This window comes from Atta colombica, unplaced genomic scaffold (assembly GCF_001594045.1).
Source record: "Atta colombica isolate Treedump-2 unplaced genomic scaffold, Acol1.0 scaffold110, whole genome shotgun sequence".
NCBI classification, from domain to species: domain Eukaryota; kingdom Metazoa; phylum Arthropoda; class Insecta; order Hymenoptera; family Formicidae; genus Atta; species Atta colombica.
Window position 1 is genome coordinate 530,951 of NW_017259196.1, and position 18,419 is coordinate 549,369.

General features: G+C 31.9%; 4 protein-coding genes across 5 annotated transcripts in view; 2 read left to right on the forward strand and 2 right to left on the reverse strand.

Moving 5' to 3' along the window:
• Positions 1-2,095: 2,095 nt before the first annotated feature.
• LOC108693893 (glutathione S-transferase-like) lies at positions 2,096-10,569 on the reverse strand. 2 transcript variants are annotated; one of them, XM_018203089.1, is made up of 6 exons: positions 10,254-10,569; positions 10,022-10,183; positions 7,506-9,754; positions 3,905-4,041; positions 2,983-3,150; positions 2,096-2,748 (listed from the first exon to the last, which is right to left on the reverse strand). In XM_018203089.1, exons 1-6 carry the CDS (start codon positions 10,494-10,496, stop codon positions 2,432-2,434), a joined length of 3,276 nt encoding a protein of 1,091 aa, XP_018058578.1. In that variant the 5' UTR covers positions 10,497-10,569; the 3' UTR covers positions 2,096-2,431. The 2 variants fall into 2 exon arrangements, with proteins under 2 accessions (XP_018058578.1, XP_018058577.1); XM_018203088.1 differs by lacking the exons at positions 7,506-9,754; positions 10,022-10,183; positions 10,254-10,569 and adding an exon at positions 5,732-5,838.
• A 124-nt stretch (positions 10,570-10,693) lies between these two features.
• On the forward strand, positions 10,694-12,590 carry LOC108693859 (actin-related protein 2/3 complex subunit 3). The gene is made up of 4 exons (XM_018203028.1): positions 10,694-10,818; positions 11,867-12,043; positions 12,115-12,310; positions 12,390-12,590. The coding sequence occupies exons 1-4, from the start codon at positions 10,813-10,815 to the stop codon at positions 12,542-12,544; spliced, it is 534 nt and encodes a 177-aa protein (XP_018058517.1). The 5' UTR covers positions 10,694-10,812; the 3' UTR covers positions 12,545-12,590.
• Positions 12,591-12,695: 105 nt separating this feature from the next.
• Positions 12,696-15,275, reverse strand: LOC108693847 (60S ribosomal protein L15). The gene is made up of 5 exons (XM_018203005.1): positions 15,213-15,275; positions 14,685-14,865; positions 13,727-13,863; positions 13,294-13,404; positions 12,696-13,006 (listed from the first exon to the last, which is right to left on the reverse strand). The coding sequence occupies exons 2-5, from the start codon at positions 14,854-14,856 to the stop codon at positions 12,812-12,814; spliced, it is 615 nt and encodes a 204-aa protein (XP_018058494.1). The 5' UTR covers positions 14,857-14,865; positions 15,213-15,275; the 3' UTR covers positions 12,696-12,811.
• Positions 15,276-17,244: 1,969 nt separating this feature from the next.
• Positions 17,245-18,419, forward strand: part of LOC108693876 — a 3,451-nt gene continuing 2,276 nt past the window's right edge. Inside the window, exon 1 of the mRNA XM_018203051.1 lies at positions 17,245-17,563. Within this exon, the coding sequence (XP_018058540.1) occupies positions 17,245-17,563 (319 nt within the window). The remainder of the gene's footprint in view (positions 17,564-18,419) is intronic.

The window sequence follows — 18,419 nt, forward strand, 5'->3', positions numbered from 1 at the left end:
AATACAAAGAATTCATTAGCTTTTTTCTTGAATTCGAATTTGCAAGTTTGTTAATATATCTTTTACTTTCAGTAGATATTAAAGTCATTATTTATATAATTAAATCTGTAATTGAGGAATATATTAGTTAATGAAATCTGTAATTGTGTATGAGGAATACATAAATGAAAATATATTACTCTTTATAAAGTGTAAGCGTAATAAATTTTTTGAAAAATATGCTTACAAAGGCAATATATAAAACTTAAAAAAATATAAATTAGAATTTTTTTCAAACATTCAACATATTGCAAGAATATTCTTAAGAAAAAATTTTGTTGATTTATATTAATATTTTATCATGTTTTTCTTATAGAAAAGCCAGATGTATCCAATGTAATTGTCACATTGCAACATAATGTGAACATGTACATAGCCTTCTCACGTTTCTAGTTACTCATTGTCGGTGAATAGTCATAGACCCCCCCCCCCCTGAATTGTAACTATGTTGTGTGACCTTCGGTTGCATTACAGTTATACGCCGAGATAATATAGCTCCTAGCAACCGCGAAAGCCGCATCACGACGTGACTAAAAAGATACTTCCAATGCTCTCTCTGTTCATAAAAGCAGATAATACGTTATCAACATTTCGCAATCGTTAAATTAATTATTTGAGATATATTTTATTTACCATATATCCTTTATCCACCATGTACCTTTTATCAACAACGCTTTAGAGGCAGATATCTATTTATGAATTAAACATGCGACCTTTTGATTGTTAAATATAATATTTGATATTGCTCAACATTGCTGCCAATTTTCTTCGATATGAATATTTTACTGGATGTCTAATTGTAACTAAATTATATTTATAGTAATTTAAATACAAAAATAATTTTATGAAATAAGAAAAAATAATGATACAGAAAAAATAATGATACGGAAATAAGTGAATACAGGAATGTAAACAGATTGAAATAAATTGAACAAATGGCAAGATATAAGATTTTGTAAACGCGAAAGAAATCATCAAAATAAATATTTTATTCAAATCAAACATCAATGAACAATCAACTCTGTCAAAAAATAAATCACTTTTCGGAATTCTTACATATAATTACACGTGTGATTTTCATATGCAGTTGTCACTCTTCGATCCAATTTTTGATAATTAGAATTTCCTTTTCTTTATGAATTGCTTCAAAAGTTCTCATATTTCTTAATGATATTCGCTTTCATTAGGAAGTTCATGAGATTGACAAAAGTGAGATCAGCTCATGTCAGAGCACCATGTCAACAAAATAACAAAACCATTCTTTTTTATCTGAACATCCAGACGCTCCAAGTAAAACGACATCGTTTCATCACTAACTTTAAGTTACTGTTTTTTTAGCACATTTGTGGCACGTAAATTAAAAAAAAAGCAATAACATCTAATACGAGCAATAAAAGAAAGATAAATAAAGTGACAGTCTGAATCATTTTAATCAAGGAAATTTTTACTGTCGTTATGAATATAAATCCATCCATGAATATTATCAAGATTTCAGTACATCACAATCATGATTTGAATCTGCTTTCAAGGAATTTCTGCTTCTAATGAATTTGGATAAAAATTAAATACATAGAATAATATTTATTTTGTCATAAATCTCGTATAGTTCTGACAGTTAAGTACTCGATACTCATGTGATATTGACTGATTGTCAATGATAATTCCCAATCGTTTTTGCCGGTAAATCCACATTGTTTCACGTTATCAATAATGATCTACCAATAATGGTCTACTAATAACAAAAATGGATATTCGGCTACTAAATTCTTCCATTGTCTCTCAGTTCACACCTCCACTTTATCATTGAGACAAGATTCATTTCCAGGAGAAAATTTTCTAAGAGTAGAAATTATTCAGTATAGTCCAAAAAAAAAAATTGTAAAAGCATCAAAGACGGTTCAATTTTTCAAATATGAAAAATATATAATCATCCTTAATATATCCTCCAGATTTTTTTACATTATTTGAAATTAGAAATAAAAGTACATTATAAATAACAAATTAAATGATTGAAAAGGTAAATTTCGCGAATATAAAAGAAATCAACAAGAAAAAGTATAGTAAAAGTACAGATTTATTGAAATACAAAATTATGTAATGAAAAAAATAGTTCATTCTTCAAGATTTGATTAGAAATTATCTTATAGTTTTACTATTATATGACATATAACAATACGAGTAATATCAGCCTTTAACAAGTGTTAAAATATATATCTATATATATATCTTCAATATATCTCCTAGTTCATAAATCAATCATATATATGCTTTTCGTATATAGATATAAACGCGTTTGAAAAAAAAGAAAAATCGATATTTTATCAATCATCAATGACAATAAACTCTGTCAGAAAATTATCATTTTATGAAATCATATATGAAATCAATCGAATTAATTCGGTGAAAAAATCGCTGGCGGACGTTTCTCGATCCAATTTTTGATAGCCGGTACTTCCTCGACTGTCTTTTGGAGTTGTTTCAGATTCTCATATTTCTCAACGATGTCTTCCTTCATCATGAAATTCAAATAATCCAAAAGACCGACGAAAACTAAATCGGCCCACGTCAAAGAACCACCGACAAAGTAACCGCCATTCTTCTTCACCTGTGCGTCTAAACGCTCCAAATAATATGGCACTGTTTCCTTGGTAGCTTTAAGTTTCTCATTTTTAGCTGTTTCATTGCTCTCGTAGTGGAAACTAGCGATGCCTAATACAAACAAGAAAAAAAAAACAAGATAAAATCAAATATTTAAATAAGTTTAACGAAAATATAAAAAAAAAAGTTCTTTCTTATATTCATCGTTTGCAAATAGATCTGTTTGTATTATTGAGATATACATAAACATCAATATCGTGATTCAAATCTATTTTAAAATTTTAATTAAATCTCCGCTTCTAATAAACAATAGAGTCAGGTAAGTAAACAAAATATTATACTCACTGGCGCGTACATCATGGATAGTGTCGACAGTAGAGTCTATTTCCAAAGACTCCCAATCGTTCTTGCCGGCAAGACCACATTGCTTCGCCAAATAACGGGAGATAGCTGTGGACTGATCGATTTTCTTTCCATCTACTTCGAGTACGGGTACTTTACCGAATGGCATAGCTGAAAAATGATATGAATGCAATGTGCTTAAAATTGAACAAAGTTTATAATAGAGATCATAAATTTCTAGATTATTGTAACAAATTTATATCTACAGTAAATGTCTTTTAAGAGCTGTGATGATTAATAATTGTACACAATTAAAGTTACATATACACAATTACATTTTCAAATCCGAATTTGACAATACAAATTTTTTTGTACATTCTAATTTTTATTCTCATGACGATTTCTTTTTCTCTCGTACAATTTACAGACCACTCTGCTATCTATTTAGATGGCTTTATGATGCTGAAAGATTTGTGTTTCAAATCCTATAGCATGTATCGATTAATTGACTAATTTAAATGACAGAATGATTTCCTTACATGCACTATTTACATTGAAACCATACAATGAAAGCCACAATGTTTTTCATTAACTGAACAAAGACACTGTATTTACATAACAATATCGGTTTTCCTATTGCAGTACGTAATAAGAAATAAAAGGCTCTATTGTAAAAAAAAAAATAATAATTTCCGGTTCTGTTATATAAAAAAAAAATTAAAGGTACATATCCCGTTAAGAATCAAATTATTTTATATTAAAAAATGAAGAAATATGTTACAAGGAAAATTAGTCAGCGCTGATAATAACAACCATATTTTTATCGCAGATCTGTTCATAAATCGGATTTCAAGGATTAAACTGGATTAAATTTGCAACAGGTGAATATGAGTATGTATTATTAGGATTAATCAGATGTACATACTCGGCTTAAGTTTTGGCCAATCATTTCTATCAAAACGTTCATCCTCAAATTCGATGCCAGCATAGCTGAACAGGAAGCGAATTGGCTCGGCCAATGCCGTGATGGGGAAGTAAATCAGCTTGTACGAAGGCATATTGCTAAAAAAAATACTTGTTATTTTTCTCTTCATCATAATACTAGAATATACAGATATCAATGCAGATAATACGCTTTAATATTTTTCAGTCTTATTAAAGAAGTTTGTTTGCCAAGACTTATTCCAATTTAAAATTTATTTTTTATTAACATTTAATTTTAGATTTAATCAAATGTATATAAATCAAAATTTATATACTGGATTTTAATCTTATGTCTGCAATGTAGGTTTTTTTGGTATAAGTAAAATTTCTTTCAATTTCTCTATAATTTTTGCTCAAATTTCATTTTTCATTAAATAAAAATTTTTACATTCGAGTTGAAAAAGTTATTTGATAACGTAATAAAGATATTGGAAAATAATTCTAAATGTTTTAAAAGTCTAAAACAATAGAAAAAAAAAACTTAAACTAGGCAAAAAAATTCAGATAAGTAAAGCAGAAGTAAAAATATAAATGCAATCGAAGGGTTAAAATCAATTTTTAATTAATATCTCCATTAAGACAGATATTTAAAAGCTAGATTTCAAAAGAAATTTTTCAATATTGTGTTCAATTATTCATTAAGTTGAAATATCAATAATGTTCAACTATCAAATTAAAATTTTAAATTAAGTTAAAATTTCAATTTAAAATCTGAATTAAAACTATCATTAGAACAGATTTTTTTAATAAAAAGTATTGATCCTTCAATACTATTTATTAAAAATAAAATTATTATATGCAGTATTGTACACAGCAAATTTTGAATCCAAAAAAGCATCAGTCCAGTTACATTATGTAATCATTACAAGTGCTATTTTCTTATCATTCTTATCAAACTATAAACACATGCTTAACTATATTGCACAAAAATTTTTTTATAGCATGATATTCTTTTTTTTTTTTGCAACCTTCGTTCGCTCAAAACATATTGATATCCCAGGTAGAACACGTAGTGATACCATAGAACGTCATCATGACTTCATTTATCACTTAAGCGAACTTGTAAGTGACAAATAGGTCATATGAGAGATGACGTCCTTGTAATATTATTAACTTGTGTTCCACCCGTTCTACAACTTCTACCTGGAACATCACTACGCAATATGTTTTACGCATAAAGATTGCAAAGAATAAATATCACATACTGTATCCAAAAATTCTTGTGCAATATGGTACTGTAATTATAAATTAATAAAAACCTCTGAATATATAAAATCTAGAGATAAAAATATAAGCTTTTATTTAAAATATTTTGCGTAAAGAAATATATGCACATTCAATTCATGTATTACAGTTCTCAGATTTTGTAAATGATAATTCTTATTAATCATGATTTATAAAATATGCTTTGTGGAATAAGGCTCTAATATTGGCGAAAGACGCCATTGTTGAGGCGTTTCCTCTTCCAGTTTATTCTTAGTTCGTACTTATATTTTCGCTGTAACACGACAATTTCCAAATGCCGTGACTATTCTGAATTCCTCGAATAGATCTTGACATTATTATTGCTTTATCATGATGATAAAAATAATTCATCCGCTACTATAAACCATTAGTCTGAAGACTGTTAATTAGCCGGGCGGTAACCGCATATCACTTTTGCTCGAAATATTCAACGCAATATTGTGTAATACCATCATTCTCTATAGTCTCGAATTAACTAGCTGAGTATAAATCTGATTAAATAAGAATAGCGAATTCTACTTACACTTTGGCAGATTCTGCGAAGATGAAAAGGCGTTTATTGCGCAATCACTAACGGCGTCGTAGAACCGGCCAACCAGATAGATCTGGAAGATTTTTTGTCGGCAGCCGGCTAAACTCCTTTATTTATTTATCTCCCTACACTACAGGTATTCCCTACTCCTTACTCCCTACCAGAGTTCGACATCCCCACCGATCTCCACTCAGCCAATAACTGCGTTTGGGAAGTCACGCTACAACGCTATTGTGTTGCCATCTTTATCATTCATTTAACGTAAAACAAGGATGGATGCATAGCGGCTAATGGCGCGCTCCTTGAATACAGCCTTTCGTCGTTTCAAACGTGGCTCACTTTCGAGATTTAGAGAAAACTTATTTGATAAGCAAACAAAATTACTTGCAATAATTTAAAAAAAAATTTTACGTTCCAATTTTTCAAACGTATTTTAGCCACTCTTTAAATATCTTTCAAATATCACTCTGTCTTTTGCATTATACACATGAAATTATCCATCTAACAGCTCATATCGTGAATACCGATGCTAATAAAGATAGTTATATGACGTATTGTTGAAAAGGGGATCAAGGCAATTGGAAATATCCATCCATATTTTTTTCAAACATATCTTAATAAATAACTTAAAAATTATTATCATCCATATTTGTGGGAATAATCACGTGTTCAATATTTTAAATTAAATGTAACTTGCGTTGGTAATATAAAAATTTAATATAAAAAAAGAAATGATAATTTTAAGCAGTGAAGTTATAATTTTACAGCTATTTTTGTCATTACATTTCAAAACAATGATTTGATAATGATTTGATAATGTTGCAATTTATTATGAGAATAAAACGATGCATCATATTTCAGTATATTTCAAATATGAATTACTTCTTTCAATAAATAATGCGTAACGATGACAAGTCACTTTTCAAAAGTGACATTCCTAATCTTAATTTTTAATTATCATTATTGTCTTAAAAAAATGCAACGTCATTACTAAATCTAAACATATAAAATGTCGTTTAAAAAATAACGACAAAGCTAATGATAAAAGTAAAACTTTCCATCTCTAGGATTTTAAGTATACCAAATGACGATAAATGACGTTAGCTTGATTGCTGAGATGTACACGTTCGAGCATTTTTAATGAGAGGATGTGTATAATTTTATAATTTAAGATAATTCGAAAATGAATAAACTACTTGGGTGCAAAACGTATTTATTTAATCATGTTGTATACACGAATTAAATCTTGCTCAATATTTGCATATACGTACACGTATTTGTTAGTTATGAAGTTTATAAAAAATTATTTTCGACATAGAATAAACTCATAAGGATTCATGACTGCACGATTCACGAATCATCTATGTAATGATTACGAGATCGTATATACAGAAAATAACAATAATTAGAATATAAAGTTACACACATATATACATATATATATTATATATACATATATGTATATGTATACTTTTGTATAACAGCTATACAGAATAAGATTCTGTTATATAAAAATTCTGTATAATAAAAATTTCTAATAATTGTAAGATACAAATATACATTCTATACCCATCTTCCCATATTGTGATGTAGGTACAATACAAAACATATACTTATCTCAATGATTATTGAAAGATAAAGCAGAAAGATACGTAGCTATACTCGAATGTAAAATATATCTTGACAAGTATTGTTAAAAAAAAAGAATATTTATCACAGTAGTCTTAATTCGCGTTTCGCTCGTACGCTTTTCTAAGTGTGAAACATCTGCCCGATGATAGAGAAGTTCCTCACGGCGGAACTCATTTCGGAGATATCAACATTCGGATGCAGACCTGGTGAGACAACTGTGGTTGCGTTAGTCGCTGCATGCGCATTCATTCGCTGAACATTATCCACGTAGTCTTTGTTCGACTGTACATTCAGAGTACTGTTAATTACGTTTAGGTGAGCCTGAGGCAGCGTAGTGATGATAGGAGCGACAACCGAAGAAGTGGACGCCACGGAAATGCCGCCAGTGGTCTGAGGAGATTGATTGTAAGAAATCTGTTGTTGCTGTGCATTTTGTACAACCCCCGACTGATAATTACTGAATTGCGCTTTGCATTTCTTCTCGTGTACGAATAAACTGCCAGAATGACTATATGCGGTGCCGCAGATTTTACATGCGTACGGTTTCTCGCCTGTATGCGTGAATCTGTGCTCCTTCAAGTACTTTAATCGACGGAACGATTTGCCGCAGGTCTTGCAATGATAATTCGCCTCGCCGGTGTGCGTGGTGATGTGAGCCTTGAGAGTGCACGATTTGGCGAAAGCGGCGCTACAGTATTGACAGACGAACGGTCGATCGCCCGTATGAGTCCTCTCATGATTGATGCAATTCGAGTTGGACGTGAAGCCACGGCCGCAGTACTTGCACACGTGCGGCTTGTAACCTGTATGTGTTCTCATGTGGAACATGAGGCCGGTATTCTGCCGAAACGTCTTGCTGCATATGTGGCATAGGAAACGCTTGAAGTTCGCATCCTGCTGCTCCTTGGCGCGCTCATGAATTCTCAGATGCTTGTGCAGCTTGATCTCCTTCTCAAATGATTTATTACACTCCTCGCAGGTGTACGGCTTTGATTTTTCGTTGCTTTTCTCCTGATCCTTGTACGCGCAATTACACACGGTACCGCATCTCGTGCAGTACTCGTTCTGTCCACCGTGCACGTTCATTTGATGTTTCAACAAGGACTTCTTCGTGTCGTATGATTTTCCGCAGATTCTACATGGGAAACCTTTACCCTCATTATCGGAATCCAATTCCTCTCTTATCCAGGTGTTTATCAGTTTGATGGCCGACTTGTCGTCAGGCGGTTTCTGCGGCTCCGAACACATTTTGGTTTCATCGTGACCATACCGATCCATGTGACTCTTCAACCTATCCTGTCGGAAGAATTTCATGTTGCAAACATTGCAGACGTATTTCTTCTCATCGTGTATCAACAGATGACGTTGAAGAGATCTTTCGGTACGATAACTCTTGCTACAGTGTTTGCAGTTGAAGAGCGACGCGTCGTCGAAAGACTCTGTCTTGTCATTACTGGAATCGCTGTTTACCAAATCCGAATCTCTTAGTTCTACTTTTGTATTGTTACGTTTTCGTAGCTCTCTCGTATTACCGTTATTTGCACTTTGAAATTGTCCATCATGCGCTACTTCTTCGTCCTCGTCCAACATGAGCGACGTTTCGAAAGACTCTGGATTATTTTCCAATTTTCTCTTGTCCCGTATCTCCTTCAGTATAGAGAAAACATCCTTAGGATATGCCTTCTTGTGAGTATTCAGATGCCTGACCATAGTGTCGATTTTTCTGAAACTCTTGTTGCAGATTTTGCATAACACCGGTTTCGGCTTTTCCTTCGCTCTGTGCAGATTAATGTGCTTATGCAATTTATCCAGACAGAAGAATTGCTTATCACAGCTATCGCATTTGAACTCTTTATCGTTATGAGTCAATGTGTGTCTATCTAAGGACTTTTTACTGGAATAAAATCTATCACATTTTTGACATTTATATTGCAATTCCACTTCGGATACTCTGTCCATCCTGCCGTGAACATTTCTCGCCTTCGTTTGATATTCGCTATCGCTGTTGTCACGTTTGACGTTTACGCTCTTTTTGATGTATCGTCTCTGTCTCTCTTTATAATTCCTCAAATTTTCTATAGATGTGACCCTTTTAAACATTATTCTTCTTGTTCTATAGCTATTCTCGTTTCTCGTTCTATTAGCTATTTTGTCATGTTCTACTTGTTTATATTTACTTACACAGTCTAGATCTACTTCATTGTCTTCTGAAACATCCTGCTTGATTTGATCAAAAGCATCTGGTATTTGTTCTTGTCTCATAACATTTGATTGCATTATGCTTTTCTGTATATTAACTTTGTTATCTGCACTTAACTCTATATTGTCACACAAATTGATTGCATCCAAGATAAATGATTGGTCAGTTTGACAACACTGGTCCTACAAAGTAAAAAAGATATATGTCAGCCCAAACAGTACTGAAATTATTATTTTAAATAGAGAGAGAGAGAGGCAATAAGAAAAAATGAAAACATTGTATTTTCAATCATATAAATTATCCAAATCGTTCAACCATATCAATTATCCTTCGATCTAAATTAAATCATTATTATCGGGCTTATCCCCTTCTCTATTTAATTAATTGTTAATTCCCTGAACAGATAGCTACTTATTACTATTATTTTATTCATATAAAGATGAAAATACTTTTGTTGGAATGGTAGCAATGTTTGTTTTCAAGGATTTCCCATACAACTTCCTGAGTTCTACATCTGCTTTTTGACATTGTTTCCTCAATTCGTAGGCGACGTTGACTTTCATCACGCATTCGAGGCAGATACTAGTCGGCAGGCCATCGTCTTCCAGAACCTGAATAAGAAAAGAGATCGTCTCGTGTTTTGTATGCAAAATAAACAACAGGCGCAGATGAAAAACAAACCTCCACGCCGCAGCATAGCTGCAACTTCTCGGACAATCCGGATGGACTCTCCGAATCGTCCCAGTTCCTGCGGAAGATGCATTGGTTGTTGTGATCCACAGTCAGGCAGACGCGGCAGAGGCTGGTATCTGGATTCGTCAACATGCCGCTGTCAATCTGCATGGAGACCGACATATGCGGACGAGCTTCCTCTCTCTTCTCCGTCGTTGTCGTTTCCAGAGGGAACGTGAGCGCGCTGAACATTCGTTCAGCGTTTTCACGAGCTCGGCGAGCCTCGACACGACATCATCATCGGGGACTCCGCAACACTGGCCGTCACAATCGCATACAAGCACACACGTCAATGTCGTCAATGTGCTTTTTCTCTTTTCCTGGTGACTGCGTCCCTGGACGCAGGCAGCTTTATCAGCGCGATCTGTTGCCGCTTGTTCGAACTAGGTTGTGCTCATGGTTTGTTGGTTTGCTGATCAGCTCGACAGTTTGACATTTCGAGGCATGTTGTAGCTGATGTGCCTCTATTTATTCCGTTTTGTTAGAAGACTGTTATTCTACCATCGTTATGCCTGTAAGTCCTAACACTTTGCTTGCGTCAACGCAAGCAATGTTTCAAAATAAACACGGCAATATTATAATAAAGGGCGTTACCCATTTATCATAACCAAAGTGCAGAGTTTCTTCTTTTTCAGCCTAGATTTTTTGCTATTATTTTTTTCTTTTTTTATGAAATACTCACTAAATTAAAAATTTTCGCGTATAGATTATATTATGATTGGATGACAATTTTTGAAGACAAAATAATAATGTAGAGCCAGCTTGCAGTCTATGATATCGTCTATAGTATGGTCATCGGTATTCGTAGTCAATTCTTATTTTAATGCTGATTTTACAATGAGTCTATAGTAGAAAGCCTTAATCGATGAAGTTGGCCAATCAACGTCTAGGACTACCAACTATCGACTCATTGTAGAAGCAGCATAAGATTGTCTTAAGTAAGATTGTTTGAAGATGCTAATATCGTTCTAAGTAGTTTTTTATTTTAATTACAGCTCTCTGACCGGTATTCATAGTCGAATCTTATATTTAAGATCATCTTAAGTACAGTTTTAAGAAGTCATGAACCAATCAGAAAGCCACATTAGACCACATGATTTAAGACATTACTTAAGATGGTCTTAAAATAAGAACCGCCTATGAATACCGATCTTTGATTGATTTGTGATATCTTAAGACTGTACTTAAGACAGATTCAAGAATCCACTATAAATATCAGCTTAGTTGATATTCATAATCCGTTACTTATTTTAAGATTGTCTTAACTAATTTATTCAACAATTTGTTTTAATTTAAGACTGTCATAAGATGCTTAATATCATTCTGATTAGTTCATAACATTTTAAGACTACTTAAGACAGTCTTAAACTTAAGAATCGACTATGAATACTGATTACAGAATACAGACCCATTTATTATTTGTATCTTAAGACATTACTTAGAATGGTCTTAAAATAATCACAAATTATAAATATCAGCCTATAGCAACCTGGATTAGTAATCCATCTCATTTATAATATCTCAAGTATTTCATGTTTTACACATTGCTCATAATATTTTAGGCGTATCATTCAAGTTTCACAAAGAGCCATGGCACTATTGGAAACATGGCATTGCTGCCGATCAAAACCACATTCAGAGGTCCTGCACCTCCTTTTAACAACAAAGAACAAGATATTATTGACGAAGCGTTATATTTCTTCAAAGCAAATGTATTTTTTAGAACATATGAGATTAAGGTAATACATTAAAAAGTTCTATTCTATTGTGAGATACATCCTGTATACATCAAGCTGGGTTTTTATTGCAGAGCGAGGCTGATAGAGTTTTAATCTATATCACTCTGTTCATTACTGAATGTCTGAAGAAGTTACAAAAGTGTGCGACTCAACCACAAGCCATGAATGAGATGTTTTCCCTTGCTATCTCCAAATTTGATATTCCTGGCGATCCCGGCTTTCCATTGAACTCAGTATATGCCAAACCAAGCAGTCCTGCTGAAGCTGGTAAGTAGTGAACTTATTGTTTGGAAATTAACGACTAATATAATATTTCTAGACAATACGATATTATTTTCAATTTTAGATCTTATGAGACAATATCTCTATCAAATTAGGCAAGAAACGGCTGTTAGAATTGTTGAAAAAGTATATGGCGAGGATGGGAAGCCGAGTAAATGGTGGCTCTGTTTTGCGAAAAAGAAATTTATGGACAAATCACTATCTGGACCTGGCCAATGAGTTATTTTCCTTACGTTGTTTTAAATATGTGCATGATTAAAAAGTAAATCGGTTAAAAAAATCATTTTACCTATTGTTTTTTCATTACATTTCCTGCTTAAGATTTCTTAAGATTCCATGGGTACAGAAAGGGAAATTAAAGAAATCAAAATTTTACAAGTTTTAGGAAAGAGATATTTATTTTTTTTACAGGATACGTCACGATATTGATACCAAGTAAGCAATAAAATGATGTATCTTGCATAGTGGAGGTTACAAACAAAATAATTATCGTTTTCTGCGGAGAGACAATGTGTTTCGTCTCTTCCAGGCCGCACGACGCGAACCACCGATCGTTTGTGAATAGCGATGTCCTTTACCTAATCCACGAGAGCTCCTGCCGGCGGAAGTCTTACCACGGAGCTCACGATGCTTATGCACCGCATTGCATATCCAATTTACCTTAGGATCATTACGAATTGCCTGGAATGAAATCAGGAAACATTAAAAGTATATATGACGAACAAATCTTTAAAAAATAATTCTCAAAATTTATGTTGTGTTCAGACATCCAAGGAAGATAAAGAATCATGTGTTCATTCATTGGTGATATAAAATGTCATCATATTATAAAAAAATAAAAAAAAAGAGTATATCAGATATCAGTTCGAACATAGTAATAATAATAATAATGTTAATAATACGAATAATAAAACAATAATTTTACTTTTTAAAAATAACGGAAGCTATAAATTTGTTTTGAATATTACCTTGTGAGCAGGATCGATCAGAATAACTTCGTAGTATTTGTACGAAGAGTCTTGGGCTACCCAGTAACTATTCAGCACTCGCAAGCCACCACAACGGCGGCCAACGCGTTCCTGCAAGGAAACATTAATGAAAAATTCTAGTGAAAAAGACTGCTAATCCTCAAATTAATAATAATTTCAGACATCCAAGGAAAAAAAAGAATCAATGTTTTTCATTATTAACAAAGCTATCATCATTTTTAAAAATACACAAATGTAAAATAAAAAAAAAGTTTTTAAAATAAATATTAATAAAGCTATAATTTTTGTAATTAAAATGTCTATGATCAGAAGGTACAACTGCTTCCCCATTTTAAAATAAGAGTGGTGCATGGTACAATTCATCATATGTGATTTTTTTATGCTATTTATCTTTTATATTCTCATATCTTACCTCAGCAACTGACTGTAGTTTCCTGGTTGGTTTCAACTGATTGACACCATGACTCTTGGGCTTGCCATAGGTCGCACCCTTAGGAACTGGACGCTTGCGTCCACCACGACGTACACGGATTCTGAAGATAACAAAACCTGTACAAAAATAAAATTTTACATTTATTCTCCATTTAAGATTACATATACATGTAAAATTAATTTATCAAATATATCAGTAGATGTAGTAGGTATAATTCTCTCCACAAAACTGTCAGAGTGGTGCAAGTACAAATCATCAATTAATTTTCACATAGAATCAAATGCAAATCATATATATTCTGATATCAAGCATAATAAGGCAGTTAAAACGATAATTAATATATTACATTGAAGAATTTGCTTATTGGTTTAAGTATAAACTAAAATTTATCAGTCATGAAACTAGTTTTCATAAAATAATTATATAAGACATTTAAATCTAAAAGGAATAATATAGTTTGAAAAAAATCATGTTTCTCTGTAACTATCTATAAATTATAAGAATGTGCATTAGTCAGTATTTCAAATCCGTTCTTATTTCAAAACATCTTAAGCAATGTCTTTAGATGCTAATACAATTCTGTGATTGATTCATGACATCTTAAGATTATTTAAGACAATTTTTAATATAAGAACCAAATATGAATATTGAATAAAATCACTGATTCCAACAAAGATTTTCCACTGTTATATGCCTGAGAAGAAAACATCTTGTTGGATAAGTATTATTCACTAAATTTTATACTTGTTCTTTTTAGCTGAACTTTTTGCATAGTTCATCTGTCCTCTTTTTATTGAAGAAAAAATAAAAGGTGAACCATGTAAATTTAGTTTAAAAAAAGAGAAAGAACAAGCCTTTGACTCAGTATATTTGAATATTCTCAAATTGATATTTTATGAGCATGTTTTCTATCTAGCAAAGGAATGATGATGCTTACCTTGCTTGGCTTTGTAACCTAAACGACGAGCCTTGTCTGGTCTAGATGGTCTAGGAGCACGATGCATCTTGGTCAACTGGCGATACTGCCAGCATCTGACACGCAGCAAGAAGCGGAGCACATCGCTCTGCTTCTTGCGATAGAGCTCCTGCATATACTTATATGCACCCATCGCGGATTCCTAGAAATAAGATGATTAATGCATTATCATGATTTCTATACTATGAAAATTTCATATAAACAATTCCTTTTTTTTCTAATGAAAATATATGCATTTAAATTGTTATTTTCATCGGAGATATGTCGCGAAGTCGGTCGGGAAGAGAGAAACATCGAGCACGAGTGCGGCAGACATCCTCGAGGTTAGCGTTTTCATCGCAATGAATATGGTAGATCAATGGGAAGGTCTATGAAAAATATAAAAGGATCTCGAATTGGGAAGCTTGGCGAACAATCTGTCCATATTCCGACGCCCGTAAAATCAAGGATGATTGTAATAAAACGCGATTCGAATCACACATCACTCACCCCAAGGGAGTTACAACAGAAGGAAAGGATCCGGCTTTTGCTGAGGGAGCCACTCTAATAAGATGGCGTGTTCGTTCCCACGTCATGTTCAGAGACCTCTAAAACGCGAGACGGGAATCACGTATGCGAACATCTGTCGATATCCAGAACAAAATAGCAAACATGAAATATCTATACATATATTTATCTAAATTATCTAAATTAATTATCTAAATAGCAGAGTCCGAAAAGAATTTTTTTTAGTCTCGAAATAAATTCCTGTTTCGTCTCATTTATATTTTAAAAGTATTCTTGAGAATCCCAAAAGATTTCACTTTTATGTTATCGATTGTGAATTGTGAGCTTTTTCAGATTTTATTCTCTTTTTTTCTATTTCTTAATTTTGTATAACAATAAATCATTATTTATAAAAATAAATTATTATTTACATATATTATTTATATACATATTTGTAAACATGTATTGTGTACAAATTCATATTTGTATATATTTTTCTGTATATATATATTTTTTTTTATTCCAGAGCAAAACAACAAGTCACGATAACGTCAAAATGACATTTAAATGAATCGGAATTAATTGAAATCATTTTTAAATGATCATTTTGGAATCATTTTGATATAATGACTTGTTGCTCTGTTTGGATTAAATTAGTTCAATTTGAACATTATTACTAATTTATAAAAAAAGTGCATCTTTTATTCATGAATACAAGTTTTACAAGTTTTAATGGATCGGTTGCGCTATCTAGATGTCCATTAATTTGCATAATTATTAGCAAAAAAAAAATATTTTTATATACAGATTTTACTTTTTTTTCTTCACAATTTTCCTGTAATCTTTAATCTAAATTTATTTTTAACTTCTCTTTTTCTCTTTTTCATTACGTTTTTATTTCTTACTTATATCTTGCTTGTATCTGATTCAGGAAAGAGATGATATTTCCATTAATATTTTTATTTATCATATATTATTATCACACGTTGTATATACGTTATATATAAATCACGTTATTATATTTTTAATATTAATAAATTTTTTATGATGAACAATAACATTTCAGCATTTTTCGGTGACAATCTATTTCGATTATCGTAAACCGCATAACTGCAATATGCGAATTTGCAAGAAGTTCAACTAAAAAGTATAGAATTCTGTATCAATAAGGTAAAACTTTCAACATAAAATTTCAGCTTGTTAGATACTAATATTTGGTTATTCGATCGGATAATAAAAAAGTATCAAATAATATCGAATACTGGATATTTTTCGAATATTCGATACATCCCGAATTTTAAGTGTCATAAAATATACCTATGATTAATTATCAATTATTTATTAATTCATCAGATAATTTATAAACAACTAATTTTATACATAGATTTTACATATCTTAAAAATGTTCTTAAAAAGTTGTTACTTATAAAAAATTTTATTAGGGTAATTTCTTTTATATCTTTCATTTTCTGATCCATTTGATGATAATTTCGATTTTATCCGCTTCATTTAATTTTCTTACAAAACAAAATTATTCAAAGAGCAATCATAGCATTTCTATAATATAACATATTTTTCCTAATTACAATAAATTTTATTTTTTTTTTTTTACAATACAATTTTAAATGAAACAAAAGAATATGTCAGAAATGATTGATCAATCAACATCGAATTGATGTTGATATATCCAAGAAATTCAGCATCGATCAACATCCATCGATCGATCAATCCTTTCTGATTGAAATACGTTCAATCAATGTATATATAGATTAAAAATAAATAAATAAATAAATAGTACATAAGAGATATAGTGTTGTTATGCGAGAAAGCTTTATGCGTCTGCACATTAGCCGTTGTACCTGATTACATCCCCACGGAAGATTCCGCGGCGACGAAACGGCGCGGTCGCAATATCGAGCGACCTGGTGACCTCTGCGACTGGTGGAATTGATTATTTTCAGGTGAGAGAGTGAATCCCCCCTTTGTAATATATGTAACGTCATCTAAGGCATAACGTCCGACTAAGTAGTTCATCATGGAGAGTCGCTCAGGTAGCATAAAGGACCCGATGTATTATCCGGAAAATGATGGCACGTCGAGTGGTGGCGGCGAACAAGACAAGAGTCAACGCAGCTCGCTCGGCAGCCAGGAGATCAGCCTAGATGACAACAATGCGCTCAAGGTACCTCGCAAATTTATCACTAACTGGCGGCAGGCGTGCGATCGTACACGAGATCGAACCAAGGACCTTCTGAAAAGATGGAGAACAACCAGCAGCAACATCGACGAGCTCGCCGTCGCCCCCGTCGTCGCCTCCGAACTGGAACAACCCGGTTGGAGCGTGCACGTCTGGAGTGAGTCTGTCAGATTTTAATTTGTTAATTTTAATCATTACTTATTATATCCATCAATCCGTTCTTTTGACTAAAGAACTTCTTTCTTGCACTGATCATCTTTCTTCCTTTTCTCTCCACTGAAAAGGAGAGAAAAGATGAATCATGCAAGAAATTCAGCTGCCCATTTTTATCAATATAGATTTAACTTTAATCTCAGTTCAACTTACTCTTCATCTTTTTCTTTTCAGTTTTAAGAATAAGAAAAAGATGAAGAGTAAGTTGAATTGAGATTAAAGTTAAATTGCATTGGTAGAAATAGGATAAAAAAAAGAATAAGTCTCATTTCTATTAATGTAGATTAACTCTAATCTTAATTTAACTCACTTTTTATCTTTTTCTAGTTCTAAAAGTTAGAAGGTATAGAATAAAGCTTGCAGATGTTTTTCTGTTGAATTATTATTAGCATTTTAGTTTAAATTTAGTTTAGTTAAATTACTAGAAGTTCTGCGCATTTCTGTATGGACCAATTTTGGTTATAATTTACCAAAACGCAATAAATCCAGTTGGAAAAAAACATCATATCAGCTTAAATTGAAGACTGAGATTAGAGTTAATTTACATTAATATACAAAAATGAGAATTAATCTCGCAGTTATTTTTTACAAAATCCGCTTTCAAAAATTCAATTTTTTATTTTAACAAAATTTATAGTAGTATTATTAAAAAATTAATTGTTTCATTTTTTTTTATTTTTTTATATTTTTATTTTTTCTGAGAAAAAAAAATTTACAATAATAAGTTAACTATTAAAAAAAAGTAAAAGTTAGAAAGTTCTTGATATAATAGAAGCAAATCTCATTTTGCATTATATATA